The following is an 18,808-nucleotide window of genomic DNA, read 5'->3' as shown; positions in this document are numbered from 1 at the left end:
GTGGACGATCTTTGCTTGAAACAATGTCAAGCTGATCTAGCAGACCTATGAGGATGGCAAGCTTCATATAGAGAACCCCCTGTCGGAGCATATAACCAAGAGCTTATAAAACTAAGAAGAATCCTAAAGAGAGCTATAGTCACTACTCCAGGAGAATTAATCACTGAAAGAAAAATCCTCCACTCTTAGTTTTCCAGTAAGCACCTAATCTCAAGCAAAAAAATAGTAAGAGATAAACTACATAAATGTGGAAAGAAATGGCTCAAGACCATGAAAATAGCAAAAAGAGCACTGAATGGGTCCTGTAAATCAAAATAAATAAGTAAAAGGCACCACTTAAGTATTTAACGTGGCTCAATCAGTTTAAAAAAATCCAAAGGCTATACTACCGTGTTTCCCCGAAAATAAGACAGCGTCTTACTTTCTTTTTACCCCCAAAAGTCCCACTATGTCTTACTTTCAGGGTATGTCTTATATTGGAAAAAAAGTCGAATTTGGTTTTAACGGTGTAGCTCTTCCTTTTACCACTGGAACCGGAAGCGCTCATGTCTAGGGGCAAAAATATAGCGTACGGTAAAAGCACTGCTTATGGTTCCATATCACAGTCTCCCATAGGGTTACAGCCTCATACAGTATCCCAAACAGGGATAGTATATGTGTTATGCGAACAGGGGACATAGGCAATATACTATAGGTGTTATGTGAACAACAGGGGGCAATATTACCCCCTGCTATGCACACAGGACACAGAACAAGTACTGTATGGCGATATCTCACCGCTGCAACAGCTACCGTACCTCTCTATCCTGTGTCTTCGCAGACAGCGCGATATCAGTGCGGGAGATCGCGCGGGGCACATCCAATGAGAGCTGCCGGAGACACATGACGCTATGTCTCTGACAGCTCTCATTGGCTGTGCCCATGTGACCTCCTGCTCTGCTACACAATTCAATGAAGCCGGCGCCACCGTCCTCCTCCGCGCTATGCCGTGGCTACCTTTTACTTACTACGTCTTACTTTCGGGGGATGTGTTACATTAGCCGACCCCCCTAAAATTCCCACTACGTCTTACTATCAGGGGTGTCTTACTATCGGGGAAACACGGTATTTTATATGTAAGCAAGTAACAAAGTTTTTAAAGATGCCGCATCAGCAAGCCTGTCAACGTGTTCAACCCTTCGGAGTTGAACCGTCCGGTCTTCTAATCATCTGCGGCTCTTAGCAGCTGTATAGCCTGTAAATAATTGGCGGTTTTGTAGCCTGTAAATCATATCAGAAAAGTGACAGAATAAAGATCTTGTCCGTTTTGGATGGAGCACACAAGATCTTTATTCTGTCACTTTTCTGATATGATTTACAGGCTACACAGCCGCTAAGATGATTAGAAGACCGGACGGTTCAACTCCGAAGGGTTGAACACGTTGACAGGCTTGCTGATGCGGCATCTTTAAAAACTTTGTTACTTGCTTACATATAAAATAGTATATCCTTTGGATTTTTTGAAACTGATTGAGCCACGTTAAATACTTAAGTGGTGCCTTTTGCTTATTTATTATTATCAAGACCATGCAAGACATCATGCTGCAGGACCCCATAATCACCCACATGGGAAAGACATCCAGCGTAAGAGGACCCTATTCATGCTCCTCTAACATAGTAAATATTATTCAATGCAGAAATGTGAAGGTGGCGGCTACATTGGAAAATCAGGCCAGAAGTAAAGACTAAACTTACAGAGACACAACAGAAAGAAGAGTAAAGCAACACTTTCATGGGGGCACATTTTTTCTGGACCAGACCACTGCATCAATCTTCTTGTGATCAGAAATTCAAAAAGGCAAAACACACAACCATCCAAGAAGGTAAGACACTGAAAATTAAAATTATACTATATTTCAAAACAAACAAAAAAATACTTAAAAGGGAAATGAGTTTCTTCAGGCATTATCAGATGTAATCCTATCTCCCTTGTCAGCCTTCTCACTACCCAGCTAACACAACACCCCTATCCCACACACTCTCCGCTACTATGATGTGAATTAATTGTATATTCAGCCTGTATCCTCTTTTTCCTGCTCATTCTGTTTTGAACTAATGAAGGGAATACAGCTCCAAAAAGCTAGTCGAGAAAAGTACTGAGTCAGTCCCATAAAAAGGTTTCATCTTACATTTTTTGTTGACCTGTATTTTCACTCTGGATTAAAAAAAAAAAATTTAAGAATACAGGGTCTGGAAGAATTCAAACAAAGAAAGCCAACTTCATTAGTAAGGAAGCTTTCATCACTAAAGGAAACTCCTGATCATGGTATACAATTACACCAATTATTTTGAAACTACTGTATACTTTCATAACCACATTTATATTTCTTGCTGTATAAAATGACAGATGCAGAGCCCAAAGGAAGAAAAAGACTCAAAAGGTTTCATTCATGGTAGTAAAAGACCTCAGGAAGTACAGAATTAAACATACCTTATTTAAATACTGCGATATGTAACCTCTACCACAACCAATATCCAGCATCAGAGGAAATACTCTGAAAAGAAAAACATTTTAAAAATTATTTGCTTATGTAATTTGACATTTCAAGCATTTCTTTTTGTGCGAATGCTAAAAAGGGAGCAGAAGCGTGCTAAAGTGATTGGTGTTCATGACTTGGAAATACAAGCAGAAATGTGTTTCTGAGCAATTCATTCAGTAACATTTTGGGGAACAGGCAGGCAATCTGCAGCAAAAACAGGCCTTTAACCACTGCACCCTTTTCTTCACTGCAGGTCACCTGGAAGAAGCAGCCGAGTGAGGGTCTCTCATTTGTACTGCAGTAATTACTAAGGCCTGCACTATTTTTCTTAAGTCACATTGGCACAAATAATAATGAATTTGTTGGGTGACTCAAATAAAAACAGGCAATCTTAGCCACAGTAGATATATCATAAGACACTGACAAATCAGACTTGAGCCAAATGCCCGAGTCTTGGACCACCCTTGCCAATTGATGGGTAAACAAAATAGAAAACTCTGGTTTAAAATTAGATGGACCAACCCACAGAATCTCAGGTTTCTTGGATTTAGCTTGACTGTTGTCAAAATATCACTTTCCAATTTAGACACACTTTCACCGATAAAAATCTGTTCCTCTAAACGTATAAAGTTTCATGTTGAAAGCGACACTTAAATGATTTTATTCATCTATAGGCTTCTTTTGTTTGGTTTAAGAAGAGTGCAGTTTTTGTTTTTGAGTTTGGTTCCCTCTATTTTTTTAAGTCATTTGTCATTTATGATCATGTATGTTTTTTTTATTGCAGATCTGCTTTGGACAGGATACTGAATAAGTGGCATCTTTAAAGCAGCATTTCAGGATTATACAATGAATAGATTCATAGCACCATTGGAAAGCATTCCCTTCCATGGGAAAATGATTTAATCTTCTGCAGATTCACCCTAAGTCCTAATGCTTTCTTCTTGGTTGCTGTCTGAACCCATGCTGGGCTCTGTAAGGCAGAAGCCAGCCACTCGCATAAGGCTCGGCCCAGGGCTGAAGGCACTAGGAAAAGAATAGGTTCTTGTGCAATTTAGATTTGAATATATACAGGAAAACAGTGGTATTAAAATGTGACTTTTAGCTCCAAGGAGCTTGCAGCACTTTGTGACACCATATAACAATGAATATTATGTATTTACAGAGCTGGAAAAATTATTCCAGTACCTAAATACACCAAGGAAAATAATGAATATACCATGTACTCCTACCGCATTCACTAAGCCCCTCACGCTTGATTCCAATCCTTTCATTCTTTTCCCCCTGCAGCCCCCTCTCCTTCTCTAGAACACACCCCCGCACTCTCCTCACCCTGCCAAACCCTTCTTTCTTCTCTCCTCCCCTCCCCCTCAAGCCCCTCGTTCTCTCTCCTCCCTCCCTCTGTCCTCCCGGGCTCCGATCAGGACCAAAGACGCCGTTATTTCACCTGCCAAAAACACAAAAAAGTCCTGTCATCTGGTGGAGTGAATTTTTTTAAATCCTGTGTATGTAATAATAACCTAAAGTAATTAAAGTTAAAGCAGTTCTTACTCTAACTGTGCAATATCAAGTCTATTATTTTGGCCCACATTTTACTCAGAGATGTGGATTTTCCAGAAAATATTAAACTGGAAAATTCTTCCAGGAAATCTTTTGTTCTCATGTGCATAAAATTTTAATAAATTTTACTATACAAATTCTTCTGATACTCCTTAAGTAGCTTTGTCATCTTATTTGGCACATTATTTGAACTTTATATTTAGTTTAACAAAGCCCCACAAAATACCATATTCATTTCCTGTGCTGTATCTCAGAGATTTTCAAGTAGCTAAACAGTTGAACTGGAATATTTGATGGGCAAAGGGGGAATCAATAAAGATGCTTAGAAGGTTAATTGTTAGAGATTTTTGGGCAAGGGAGTGCATTGCCCACAAAAATGGCCCTTTAGAAAACTGCGTAACCAGTACATGCATAAAATCTTAAAATTATGTGCACGCACACTGGGGGGTTCATTTTCAGAAGGATTTATGTACATAAAACCTAGCTGATGCACGTAAATGCCTTTTGTCAATCAACCGGGGTCAGTGCATGTAAAAGCATGTGCGTAACTTGGTTACCTGCCTACTTCTGTGCACACTTCTAAGAGGCATTCTGAAGGCAGAAAAAGGATTGACATGCATTCTTTTGATTTTTGAATATAGACACATAAATGTACACCCATGCAGTGACACTGAAGCATGTGTAACTGTGCAATACATAAGTGCATGTACCATGGACACCTGAAATTTTCACAGCGGACTTATGTGTATAAAGTCTGCTTTGCAAATTCGAGCCAACGTCTGCAGGCGCTTTAACCCCATGAAGCAGTCTGAACATTACCCTCCCCTATGGACTTACTTATGTGCATAGGGGAAAGGCACTCCAGGGGGTGGACAGTGGATGGGGTTGGGACTTGCAAGCACACTTTCTGATTTTAAAAAGCACGCGTGGAAATTCTCTCTGCCTACTGCATGTACAAAAACAGCAGGCACAATTCCGTGCAAGGAGTTCTTTCAGGATAATTCTCAAAGCAGACTCAGGCACGAAAATTCACTTTGAAAATCGGTGTAACTTGGGTGCATAACAGCCCGCTAATGAAAGTGGCCCATAATAAAATTATGCTCTTAGGGCTGAAATTTCAAAGCCATTTATGTACACAAAACTGTGGCTGTTAGAAAATTTCCTGGGACTCCGTGCACAACCCGGTTTTGCATAGACTTCTACGCACACTGGGAACAGGCGTTCTGGAGAGATGATGGGTGGGGTCTGAGTTAAGGCTCGTGTGTACTTTTCTAATTTTCCAAAATATGCGCAAAAGTTAATCGTATACATTACAATCTGTGAACAGCAGATGTAACTGTATGGATTATTTTGTGCACAACAAAGGGCAATTATTGTATCATTTTCATAAAGGGAACTTGTGCACATAAGTTTGCTTTTAAAATGTGAGGTAAAGTCGTCATGCAAAAGACTTTACTCTCCCTGTGTTTTTAGCTCGACATTGCCTAACTTGTCTAAAATTGCACTGGCATCCATTCATTGTTACTAATGAATTTTATGAAACCATGAATTTTTAGAAATGGAAAAATTTTTTTTTTTTTTACATTAAAATAAAACATGGGAACATTTTCCAGCCCACATCACTGGTTTTGCCTGCAGCTTCCACCATGAAATTGTTAAAAATTAGCAGATGCCAACGCACTGTGGCTTACAAAGGTTCCAGTTTAGGACTAGAACTCTGCTAAGGTCACTTCCATTTCTTTGTTTCCAGGAGGGAAATTTATTTTGCAGGAAATAATAAAAAAAACTTAACACAAACTATCCCAGAAATGCCCCAAAGTTCAGAAGCTTACCTGGTTATATCAAACACACGATCAGCTATCCTGCCACCAACCTACAGAATTGTAAAATGAGCAAGATCTAGGGAATGTAAGACAACAAGTTTCCTTAATTCCTGATAAAATTACTTCTCATTTAATTCATTAGCAGACATTTGCAGGCACTTTCTAGCATGTGGGCATGTAGCAAACCAGATTAAGAGACCAACTGTTCACGCAACGGAAGCAAAGCTTACTGTACATGGACACATGATATCAATGCTATCACTTTTTAAAGGAATGAATGACGACCGATCTTTTCATACATTTTTGGTCAGATATTGAAGCCTGACCAACATAAAACCAAACGGATCCCAAACAAAATTTTCAACTCTATGGCCCACTGTTAGGTTTGTTATTTATTTCTATTCTTCCTTTTGCGACCTGCTTCTCGTAGAATTCTTTGGAGATGAGTACATATCTACAGCTGCTGTAAAACCTCTAAAGCAAGGGGAAAAAAAAAAAAAGACTGAAAAACCCAGGAACGGGTTGTGACCAGGTAAGATCTTTTATTATGCCCGTAAAGAGGATTTTACTTTCAAACTGGAAAAGGAAAGATCTAAACTCTACTTTTGTAACCCAAAACAGCAGAGGTGCGACTGCATCAGGGTTTGCAAGAAAGCATGGGGGAAGGGCCATCACTGTGATGAATTTTGACCATGCTTGGGACAGATATGAGAGGAGGGCTGAGAAATTAGGTGGAAGACCTGGGGGGGGGGGGGGGGGGGGGGTGTTTGAGTTGCATTTGGGAATGTTATATGCACATCCACAAAAAAAGGATGAACCTCAACCAGGTAGACTGGATGAGCCATTTTGGTGTTTATCTGTCATTTACTATCTTACTAATTTAAGAATGTCTTCTGGATTTAATTTCCAGGCCTGATTTCTGCTCTTCAGGCCGCCAGGGGTGAGGAATGCTGCAGAGGCAGGATTCACATCCCCTGGGGGAAACATTTTACTCATCACTTTCTCTATAGTATAAGTAGAATGGACAAATATGTTTAGTGCTTTTAATTGAAAGAAAGCACCATTAAACCTATACTTTGAAAGCAACCAGCAGAGGATGTGTCAGCTACCTCAAAAATGCCCCTTTTCTTTAGAGGGGTAGATAGCAGACATGCATATCCTGTGAAGCAGGCACTAGATGAAAGCAAGCTCAGAGACCTATGAGAAAAAACAAACCTACGAGAGGGAGCTTTAAGAGGTAAGAATTTCTACATCAATCTGACTAGCCATGCTGAATATTTTCACTGTATCAGACACATGAGGAGGCTAATATAAAAAATAGCTCTTTTAGCCTGAATTGTGTCTTTTGTTTATTTAGCTGCCTCTAATGGTTTATATTCCTTGAAAAAGTCTCAATTGGCACAGATCACTGAACATAACAGTTCAGTTCTCCATTCTCTCTGCACCTTTCCAAAACTTATTTGGTTCCACGAGTTCTTTACCTGCTGATATCTAACTCTGAGGCTGATGTACTAAACTGCACTGAAATTCGCACTGAAGGCGGGATTTTATGCACAAATGTTTCTACTAGGACTCGCATGCACATGAGCCTGGTAGAAAAGCTCTGTTCATAAGTTTTCTATGGGCAACTTTGCACAAAAATTACATCTGGCTGAGGTGTAGTCGTCTTTTTCACCAGTGCATGAAGAGGTCTTTGCACGAGTCTGAATTAATGAGTTACTTTGCATGACTCTAAATTGCAGTAGTTCATTAATTCAGAATTTCAGGCACATTTTGCATGTAAGAGCACATTTTGAAGACAAACAGGCCTATGCAATAACAACAAGCATTAAAGGGGCCCTCATGACTGAGCGCCCGCCCTCTTAACGTGCGCTGATCTACCTATCTGGGGCACCCAATGCAAAATGCAAATGGGCTGCCACAGTAAAAAGGAGGTGTTAGGGGAAATTGCATGCCCCTAGCATCTCCTCTGTAGTGGGTACCCGGGAGAGGTGGCTGTTAGCCAATTAGGAAAATGGACACTCAATTTAAAGTGTCCGAGGAAGTACAGAAAAGCAGAATTTTCTGCACACTTTTTGGGCCCCGCCAAAAATTAATGCCTGCTCCAGGCAGACGTTAATTTTGGCGCACATTTTTTTTTTTATATGGGAGGAATAGATAATAGCCTCATCAACATGAGCGATTGGACACGTGTTTTGGACGTGCTAACCCCCGTTCTGCATCGGGGGTAATGGACTCGCATCCAAAACACACATCCAATTATGGGGTTGAGCCGTGTGCTGCAGCCAGCGCATAGTATTGCATCGGCTTGTTTGTAGCTTAAACTCACTGAAATTCCCCAGAAGCCCCTATTCACTGTCCTCTCCAAATATTGCACCCCTTCCACCCTTCTCAGCATTATCTTCCCTTCTTAGCCTGTTAGCAGCTCATCCCCAGCAGTCTGATTCCCCTCCCTAACCCCAGCACAACTCCAATAAACCCTGACCACACTGATCCATCCTTAGCTTGATCCCAAAACACCCTGACCTTCTCTCGAATCCCTTCCCAGCCCAGTCAACTGACCCTGACCAGCCTTCCTTTCTTCCCCACCCCAGCCCCTATGCAAGTGTATGCATAGGTGAGTACGTGTGTATGTGCACGCATGCTCATGCATTGTAGTGTTAGTGGAGTTTTTGCATGGGTCTGTGGCTCATGGACAGATTGTATATCTTCGGAGGGGGAGACCACAATATTTGGCCATAGCATATAACACCTAGGTAATTCCCACCAGGCTCCTCTTTTATAACCCCTGTTTATGTTTGAATGTACCTATTAGTGCTGCAAGTGCAGGTGAGAGCAGTACAGCATTCTGAGTGGTTGCACTGAATAGCCCCAGCTACCACACATGTTGGGCACACTTCTAACTCTACTCATGGTAGAGAAAAGGAACACCCATGCTTACTCCTCTGGCCAACTGCAATAATACTGCCTTCAGGTTCCCCCGTATCTGGTTCTGAGGTGGATGCACTCCTCCATTCCCGGTGACAAACAACATCTGGCGAACCAAGCGTGTAGAGATATATACTTGTGATTTTTTTTTTTTTGGCAACTAGGCTTCGGATGTAAAACGGCATGAAAACACCAATATTTTGCATTTTTGCGCATTTCAGGATGCTTTTTCCTATTTTTGACTGATTTTTCATATGAAAAATGCATCTTAGTATACTGGCCTCTTTATGTTCAGACACAGCACTTCTCTTGTAAATGATATCTAAGCTGTAGGGAAAGTAAAAGAAGAAAGTGCTCAAAGTTCTGTACTTTTTCAGCCATTTGTTTTATCTACATGTCAATGGTAGGATGAGATGCTTAGCAGACAATTCAGTCCCAAACACCAAGATCTCTGGTCAGCAGAAAAGACACAAAAGAACAAAAAGGGAGGAGGAGTGGTCTAGAAGTATTAGAACTTGGGATTGAACCCTGGTTCCCAAACCCATCTTCCCCTACTAACATTTCTTGTGACCTTAGGCATCACTTTATCTCCTGCAGGGCTGGATTTGCATTTCTGTGCCCAGAGGCAGAGCATCCCCCCTCCCCCAAGATGTGAGGGCTGGGGGGGCAGGTCCACAACTACAGCTGCGGTGTCCTGATCCTGCATGGCAGCAACTTAAAAAAAAAAGCATTTCAGTGCAGGTTCTACACCTGCCAGTCTCATGCTCAAGGCTCTATCCCTTGCACAGGTTTCCATAATAACAAGAAACCCATGCAGGAGGAGGGGATAGGGCTGTTGCAGAGCCTTGAGCTTGGTGGGGGTGCTGAATTTCCTGTTTGTTCGTTAGTTTTTTTTAAGTTGCTGATGCTGCAGAATTGGGACACCACTATTTTAGGTAAGCAGCTGGGAGGTGGGCCCAGACAGAAGCACAGTAGCAATGGCACCGCTCTGGCAATTGTCTATGCCTAAATCCAGGCCTGATCTCTTGTCTTGGGAACTCACTGAGATCCTAAGTTCTGTGGGGAAGAAATTTATACCTGAATACTTAAAGTTATTGTACAGTTCTGTGTACATTCAGTAACCCTATAAAAATGATATGATTTTGTTTCTTCAAGTTACTTTCAAGAAGCAATATCACCAAAAAACTCCATATTCTTAATTTGTGTAACCCTTTTTTCTGAACTGGCATAGTTTCCAAGGACATACAAAATAATTTATATCCAGGGCTGTCTTCACTAGTTCTCTCCTCTCTCACTATCCCCAAGGTACAGGTTCTTTTCTATTGGGGGGGGGGGGGGAGGCAGACCTTCTTCGCCCAGGCGGTGGTGTATATTTTCCTTAAGTGTGGGGGATGCTGTGTTGCAGGGACAAATAGGCTGGACACAAATTGGGTGTTCAAATTAAAGTTTACATATTCTTCAAAGTGAAATCAATGTCCAAAATCAATCCAAAAGTGTGAGATTACAGCTGTCTTTGCTTACACTGACTTCTCTTGCTCTGGGTAAGTGTCCTCTCTCTCTGATTCATGGGGAGTGGCTTATCACTTCTCTACTGAATGCATAAGTTGTCAGAGAGGGACAGGAAATCCTACTGGTGAGGGATCTCATAAATTCCGGAAAAATCCTGAGTCCAAATGTTCAGTCTCTTTCACCCAGCCTATGTCCTGGTCCCTTGGGGTGGAGATCCACTGGTACTTCTGATGTTTGTGACCTCCCTGAAGGAGAGATTTGATGATGATCAAGAAACTGGCTATCCTAGCTTCCCAGTGAGGAGGGGTGGATCAAAAACCTACTCAACACAAAAAAACAGGCACTCTTCAAAGCCAAAAAAACCCCCAAAACACCTCACACTGGGTGATGCTGTCACTGCTTCTCCTTTTCTGCACTAGAAGGGGAACACACAAATCTAAGTTACTCAAAATAGATCCTCACTTTCCAAAGTCTAATTCAAACCGATCATACATACTAAGGCTCCCAGCCCAGTTTCTGGACCAGGACTAAATCATTACAGACATCTTCTGGGGCAGGTGCTGCAGAAAATGGTCTGTCCCACAAGGGCAGGTGTCCTCACATACGTTAAGCCAAACTCAAAATGCAAGGTGACCTCTCCCCCATTGTATAATTAATGATAGGTAAGTATATATACAAACATGAGATTAAAGCACAAACATTATTACAAACTTTGGCTATCGCCCAGACCAAGGAATGTATCAGCCACGCATGTCTTCATGCTATTGCAACATACATTATTTCTAGCTCGGTGTCCGCGTCTCGTCCCAAGAGCTTTCATCAAGAGAAGGCGGTGCCGGCCGGGACTCACCTCCTCTCGTAGGTACTCGTAGTGCACGGCCCCCGGCTGCGCTGCCGCCCAGTTCTTCTGTTTCCTCTTCATGTGCCGATCAAAGACATTGAGGACGCCTCCTGGCCCGGAGGAGGCTCTGCTGCTGCCGCTCGCGCGCCCCCAGCACAGGCGCCTCACACCGCCCCGAGCGCAGGAAAGGAAGCGGAGGGAGCCCGCGGTCATGGCACGCGCTCGGACCTAGGCACCCTACACGGGCAATGGTGCTTGTATCCGTAGAACTCAAACATGCGCGCGCCACCGAGGCGTCTTGGGCTTTGCAGGTTGCCGTAAGGCACGCAGGGGGTTGTGGGTAGCCGGAAGCACATGCGGCGAAACCGTCAGCTTTGCATAACTGTAGTAGGTCCGGTGTTCGTTTTGCTTGAGAGGAAAGTGAAGCGGTGAGGAGGTGCTTTAGCGGTGTTTTGTACTTCTTGTAGATTGTTAATGTGTTTCCTGTTTCGTTTGTTACTACCCAATTTATTAATCTTGACAAAGTTGCTTAGAGTCATATGGACTAAACGGTTTCTCCCAAGTTGTGTCTGTGGAGAAAATGCTTAGTACATTTGGCCCTTGATCTGCCTATGCTCAGGCTTAGATCTTGGACCTACAAATATTGTAACAATTATATTAGGTATAACTGAGTACGTTAAAGATGCTGTAAAGTAGTAAAAACGTGTGTATAGGGCCTTTAGGGATCTTCTGAAGAACCTAGCTTTAAATAATTATGTGATCTCTTGCTTATTATATGGATAGCTTCTTTGTGGTGGTGGTGGTGGTGGTGGTGGGTGGGGGTTAACATTTGTATTTATGCGATTCTATATTACAGACTCCAAGAAACAATTTTGTAATGGAAACAGAAAATGACAAAGAAAAAAAAAAGAACAAGATAAAGAAAAAACCATTGAAACACATGTTTCTTTGTGTTCTTTATATGGTTTCTGAAGTAAAAATCTGAAGTTTTCAAAGAATTGATAGTCTAGGGGTGGACAGCTCCTGTTCTTGACTGCCACAAACCAGTCCAGTTTTCAAAACAACCACAATAAATGTGCATGAGCTATATCGGTATATAATGGATGCAGTCCATGCAAATATATTTCATGGTTTGTGTGTGTTACTGTGTGCAGACAATATGATTGTTCATTGTGGATATTTAAAAAAACCTGACCTGTGGCACTCCAGGACCTGATTTACCTGCCCTTGTACTAGTCAATGTAAAATTAAAACTCCGTCCATCCAAGTTTTGTACCCCCCCAGCCCCCATATTTGGTTTGGGAGCTGCCTTATTTTCCTGTTCAACTTCTGGCCCCAATGTAATAAAATGCACTAGGCCGTGCGTGCATTTTATCGCAGAAATCCATGCTTTGTACATGCTGAACATATTTTTGTGTACATGTTTTTGTTTTAGTGTGCTTTTTTTTTTTTTAACCCCCAATACATTAGCATACTGCATTGAGAGTTAACTCTTTGTAGGTGTGAGTAATGAAAATATGCACTGAAATGCAGTGCACATCTTTTACTATGGCTTATTACATCATATTATCTGTTACTTCTATTAATGAGAGGAGGTTTGAGGCTGAGATGCCAATATTTGTCTACTAGTGCATTTCTCAGCTTTCCTTTCTAGCCCATCCATCTCACTTTTGAATGGGAGGAGAGGACCATTGTTCCCTTCTGAACAGGGTTAAATTGTATCTCTAACCATCCAGTAAGTGGCACTGTTGCCAATACCTGAGACTCTCTTCCTTTTCTGGGGCTATGAACACTACCTCTGTAGTATCCTCAGTTCCAGGGAACTGAATCTGGAAATCAAACTTTGGGCTCCCACACGGCCTGCATGTTACGTTTTGAGTTAGATGTGTTTGATACATGCAGAAAGCAAAATCAGAATTTTTATAAGTTTTATGAGAAATCAAATTTCCTCTTCGTGCATCTTACTGCGAAGGTCAGCGGTACCCCAGGAACAGCAGACCGGCAGGGAGCTGTTTGAACTGGAGGGCCCTCCGTAGCGCATGCGGTTCAAATAGCGCCATGCTGAGCTTCGCAGAAGATGATACATGGCATCAAAGTTAGTACAGGCCATTTCCTTCTCATTTGTTTAGGTATATTAGAAAATTGTGAGGGTAATATACTATATATATTATATACTGTTCTATGTAAAGCCCCCTTATCTCTGTTGGGCAGTTTATCGTTATATGTAAACCGGAGTGATTTATAGTCTCTATAAGAACCTCGGTATATAAAAATTAAAAATAAAATAAAATAAATAAATGATAAAGTGTTTCATGCACTTGACCTGCGCCACCATACTGGTTGGGCTGAGGAGGGAGGGAGGAGGAGGAGGAGGGAGGGGGGGGGGGAGAGGGAGAGGCGCTACATTCCCTCCATAAGATGCACAGACATTTTTCTCCCCACTTTTTTGGGGGAAAAAGTGTGTCTTATGGAGCGAAAAATATGATATTTGTTTCCCCTTCTCACATGTAATTTGTATCCATAAAGATTGTATAGTCCATTTTGTTTCTTGCAGAACTTTTATCCTGTTTGACTCTATGCCTCTTTAACATATAGCACCACCCCTCCCTCCACCAATTTGATCTGTTCTATCAATGGAATATAATTTTTACCCAGATATGACAGTGTCCCATTGGTTATCTTCCGCCTGTCAGGTCTTTGAGATGCCAATTATATCTACCTCTTCATTCAATGCTATACATTCTAACTCTCCATTCTTCTTGTTTAGACTTTTAACATTTGTATACAGACATTTGGAATCTTCTGTTCTTTAGTTAAAGGCACCTGGGCTATTTAGGCATTTATGGCAACCTCTCTATTGGAATTCTCTAACTTCCCTGTTTTGTTGTTATCCTTCAAGGATACATCAATCTGAATCATGGGCTTCTGAGGGACTGTCGCTTTCTCACATCATCTAGTTTAAAAGCTGCTCTATCTCCTTTTTAAATGTTAGTGCTACCAGCCTGGTTCCTCTCTGTTTAAGGTGGAGCCCATCCCATTAGAATAGGCTCCCCCTTCCCCAAAATGATGCCCAGTTCCTAACATCTAAAACCCTCTTTCTGCCCCATCATTTCATCCATGCATTGAGACTCTGGAGCTTGGCCTGCCTTTGGATTCCTGCGCATGCAACAGCATTTCAGAGGTCAAGAATTTCCCTCCTGCGCCTTCTTATGTCATTGGTATCCATGTGTACTATGACAGCCTGCTCTTCCTCACAACTCTCAAATCTTATCTAGGAGATGTGTGAGGTCCACTACCTTCACACAAGGCAGACAAGTTACCAAGCGATCTTCATACCCACCAGCCAGCTATCTAGATTCCTAATTATTGAATTGCCCATACAATGGCTGTCCTCACCCATTACAATAGCCATCCTGAATTTTACATTAGTTTTACTTTTTCCTAAAAAAAATGTATGAAGTCATGAAAAGTAGCTGCTAGCTGGGATAGACGGTTGAAAAAATGCTCTTTCCTTGTACTATCTCCACGCTAGCTCAAAGTACAAAAAAAATACATGCTTTGCTTGCCTCATAGATTTTAATGGGACTGAACTGAATGAGTCGAAAAGGGTTTGGATTTTTCAAGGGATTGCAGCCATTTGGTTTGGTTCAACCGAACAAAAATTGACTCGTTTATCGAAATTTTTTATTTGGATCGAAACAAATGCATATTCCTTACCCTTCATTTTTTAGCAGTTATTTGTAAAAGGCTCAGAGTGGGTCGGCCTGGTGGTTCAGTGGCAGCACTACCATGGGAATTCCCAGGCTATGACGCTGCTTCCAGGACCAGCTGGAGATAGTGTGGAGTCAGTTTGTTCACAGCCCTCAGAAGAGGGGAAGGGTGGTGTGGTGAGTTCAGTCATCACTTTTCTGTAACACCTGCTGATCCGATTCAGTGTCTACTATTGCACTGTGCTGAAGACAGATGCTGTATGTGGCCTAACCAAGGATCTTCACTGTGATGGGTGCACTAAAATAAGTACAAGGGGATATAATAATAGGGGTAAAAGTTGTGCATGAAAGGTCACGGTGCTGTAGTACAACACAGAGGCTAATTCCTATCGATCAGCAGGATACTGTCTGGCCAAAATAGCAGTAAAAAAAAATGAAACTTTGGAGTATGAATAGAAAAATAATATTGTAGTAAAGTCTAAAAACACACTCACTAATTCTGATCATATTTCAGTAATGTTTTCAAGCTCAAGTTTTTATAAACTTTTTATTTTCTGTTTTAGATTATTCGTGTGCTGCTTGTCAAGACTTCAAAAATGGCATCCAAGCAAGACCTAGCCAGTGACCAGCGATTCAGTCGCATCACAAAGGACCCCAGGTTTTGGGAAATGCCAGAAAAAGACAACAAAATTAAGATTGATAAGCGATTCAGAGCTATGTTCCATGACAAGAAATTCAACCTAAAGTATACCGTGGATAAAAGAGGCAGACCCATTCGTCACAGCACCACTGAAGATCTGAAACGCTTCTATGACCTGTCAGAGGAGTCTGATCTCTCCGATGCTGAGAGCAAAAAGATAGCCTTGAAGGAGAAAAAGAAAATGTTGAAAGGAAAAATAGATTGTGAGGTGTTACTTGATGTTGGTCAATCAAAGGAAGGAAGCAAAAAAGCTAAACGGAAGAAGAACGTTGGAGGAACTGTGGAATCCACCCAGGATATGAGTTTAAAGATGGATAGTGAGAATATTGATGTAGAAGAAATTCAAGTGAAGGATGACAAAGAAGAGTCACTGTTGGGTAAACGGAAGCAAAAAGTTCTTTGTGCTCCAAGTTCAGATGTGCCCCAAAAGAGCAAACAGAAGACTTCAGAAGCAAAAAGTGAAGCTGCAATATCTCCCAAGGAAAAGTGTCAATTAGAGGAAAAGAACGCAGAGTCAGGTTGGTGTGTCATGCTTAGAAATCTCATTCATTTAGCTAATGGACAGTCATCTGGGCATACGTTACTGCTCATCAGATTAGTTTTGCAGTACCCTACCAAAATATAGTTGTTTTTTCTCGAAAGCTTGTTTAGAAGGATCATTAACTTTCCCAATAAACTAATAAATTAAGCTAAGTGCAGAGGATCGTTGAACATAGAAAGTGTTTATGGGCAGTGAGTGAAGTCAGAAATTAAAGTAAAATAGACTATTCTGGTGTAGTGCTTATGAAAATGACATTTTGGAATACATAGAATTTATGAAACCTAATGGAAATATGCATTTGAGAATTTCATTTTTAAAGTAACAGTAGTAGATTTTTTTAGATGACTTTTGAGTTGTAAGATCATAAAATATCCAGTAGCAGGAATTTCTTTGAAACTTGGGGCCATTTAACCAATTGTAGATGACTATTGGTGGTCAAATCCTAATGGTTAGCCCTGGCCAGTGGTTTGCAGCCACATTGCCTCTCAAGCTTTATGGTTGTGTTTGTCTACTGATGAAAACTGGTGAGCAAATAAAGTTCTGTTACATAGTAGATGATGGCAGATGAAGACCATTTGGCCCATCCTGTGTGCCTGGTTATTTGTGATTACCACTGGATTTCCTACCTGACCACTGGACTTTTGTCGTGCATGAAATACCATGGGGTAGATTTTTTAAAACTGCGCGATCGCGTACTTTTGTTTGCGCAGCAGGCGCAAACAAAAGTACGCTGGATTTTATAAGATACGCGCATAGCCGTGCGTATCCTCTAAAATCCTGGATCGGCGCGTGCAAGGCTGCCGATTTTGGGCAGCCAGCGCGCGCCGAGCCGCGCAGCCTGCCTCCGTTCCCTCCGAGGCCGCTCCGAAATCGGCCTCGGAGGGAACTCTCTTTCGCCCTCCCCTCACCTTCCCCTCCCTTCCTCTACCTAACCCACCTCCCCGGCCCTATCTAAACCCCCCCCCCCCCTACCTTTATCCATGGATTTACGCCTCCCGGAGGGAGACGTAAATCCATGCACGCCAGCGGGCTGCTGGCGCACCGAGACCCGACCCGGGGGCGGTTCCGGAGGGCGCGGCCCCGCCCCTGAAACGCCACGTCACGCCCCCGTCCAAAAACCCCGGGACCTACGCGCGTCCCGGGGTTCTGCGCGCGCCGGCAGCCTATGGAAAATAGGCGCGCTGGCGCGCAAGGCCCTGCTCACGTAAATCCGGGCGGATTTACGCGAGCAGGGCTTTTAAAATCCGCCCGCATATCTTTTGAGCAATAAATACAGGAATGAAACATTACTTTTCTATATCTGTCCTTCATGAGTTGAAGGATATTTTCCTGTTTGGATAAATATTTATTTTAATAGAAAATTTATTTTCTGGAATCCAGTATTAGGCAGGGTCGTTAGATTTTTGCTTATGTCATATTTGCATTTTCTAAGATGATGTGCTGAAGTCAGTCTGGTATTTATTCTTACTTGCAAATTAATTTTGTTTGAGGTTTAGAAAATGAGAATGAGACTGATGTTACCAGAGACAATGACAAAAGCCACTTAAATGAGTCGTCTTTAGAGGTGGAAGATGACTTTGGTTATGAGGAGACGTCAGAAGATGGAGAAACAGAAGGCAGTCCTAATGAGGAGGAGCCGGACGAAGCATCAGAAAAGGAAGCAGACTCAGATTTAGAAGATGAGGAAGAAGACGGAAGTGACAGTGGACCTGATTTAGCAAGGGGAAGAGGAAATGTGGAAACGAGCTCCGAAGATGAGGACGTGGAGGAAGAATTTCTGAAGGAGGTGGACTTTGAGCATGCCTGGGGACAACTGGATATGTTGACTCCTCGGGGAAATGAGGTAATCTGCACACACAGATTGCTCCGGTATTTTAATCATTCGTGCTTGTTTACCTGCACATAAATGTTTGTTCATCACGTATAGCCTCCTTTCATGTGTCCTAGACACTCATTCATAGTAGTCCTGCACACATTGCCAGCTGCTATGAGTACGTCTAATTTATTTTGTTCTGTGAAAAATGCCCCAATTAGGTATTGCAACAAACTATTTTAAAGCTTTATTTATTTTATTTTTTAAATTTATATTTTGGGTTTTTTTTGGCCCTTCAGAGCGGATTGTATTCAGGTATTGTAGGTATTTCCCTATCCCCAGATTGCTTACGATCTAAGATGGTCATTTTTCAGATTGTGTTAGGGCATCGCGAGATGTGTATGCAAATTTGAAAAATGTATTAAATTGGGAGTAGATTGGGCAGAGTTTATGAAAATGAGGGGTACTTAAGGTTGCATGCAATAGCAAAACGCATGCTATCATGGGATTTAACGCTGAAAATAACTACACCTTTTTCTGGGCGAGGGGGGGGGGGGGGGGGGGAGGGGAGGGGAGAGAGAGCCTCTGGTGAGGCACATATATTAGGCAACTTTTTATACCACTGTAAGGGGCTATTCTGAACTCAGGGTGAGGATTTGGTGCTGGCCTAGGTTTTGGGGGGCAGTTTTACATGCACAGTCGGAGATTCGAACAGCACAGTAGACATCAGTGAAGATGTTATGTGATTTGGAGTGATGAAAGATATAAAAACATGAGATTTGTATATTGTACTCTCGACCTAGCTTGATGCACTCTGTACTTAGCTGCTATTAAACTAGGTTAAGAGTACAATGTACAGATCTCATC

General features: G+C 42.0%; 2 protein-coding genes across 9 annotated transcripts in view; one reads left to right on the top strand and one right to left on the bottom strand.

Moving 5' to 3' along the window:
* Nucleotides 1-11,417, bottom strand: part of NDUFAF5 (NADH:ubiquinone oxidoreductase complex assembly factor 5) — a 44,752-nt gene extending 33,335 nt beyond the window's left edge. Inside the window, exons 1-3 of one of the 5 annotated variants that reach the window (XM_029593561.1) lie at nucleotides 11,112-11,417; nucleotides 5,909-5,949; nucleotides 2,471-2,534 (exon numbers count right to left, since the gene is read on the bottom strand). In XM_029593561.1, the coding sequence (XP_029449421.1) occupies nucleotides 2,471-2,534; nucleotides 5,909-5,949; nucleotides 11,112-11,390 (384 nt within the window). In that variant the 5' untranslated portion in view covers nucleotides 11,391-11,417. Of the gene's footprint in view, nucleotides 1-2,470; nucleotides 2,535-5,908; nucleotides 5,976-11,111 lie in introns of all 5 variants that reach the window. The other 4 variants (XM_029593562.1, XM_029593563.1, XM_029593564.1 and 1 more) reach the window with 4 other exon arrangements.
* Nucleotides 11,418-11,497: 80 nt separating this feature from the next.
* ESF1 (ESF1 nucleolar pre-rRNA processing protein homolog) overlaps nucleotides 11,498-18,808 on the top strand; it is a 109,574-nt gene continuing 102,263 nt past the window's right edge. The window contains exons 1-3 of one of the 4 annotated variants that reach the window (XM_029593559.1): nucleotides 11,498-11,613; nucleotides 15,451-16,105; nucleotides 17,619-17,971. In XM_029593559.1, the coding sequence (XP_029449419.1) occupies nucleotides 15,484-16,105; nucleotides 17,619-17,971 (975 nt within the window). In that variant the 5' untranslated portion in view covers nucleotides 11,498-11,613; nucleotides 15,451-15,483. Of the gene's footprint in view, nucleotides 11,614-12,671; nucleotides 13,273-15,450; nucleotides 16,106-17,618; nucleotides 17,972-18,808 lie in introns of those variants that run through there. The other 3 variants (XM_029593560.1, XM_029593557.1, XM_029593558.1) reach the window with 3 other exon arrangements.

This window comes from Rhinatrema bivittatum, chromosome 3 (genome assembly GCF_901001135.1).
Source record: "Rhinatrema bivittatum chromosome 3, aRhiBiv1.1, whole genome shotgun sequence".
NCBI lineage: Eukaryota > Metazoa > Chordata > Amphibia > Gymnophiona > Rhinatrematidae > Rhinatrema > Rhinatrema bivittatum.
Note: the sequence above shows the minus strand (reverse complement) of the source record. Positions and strands in the feature narration are given on the sequence as shown.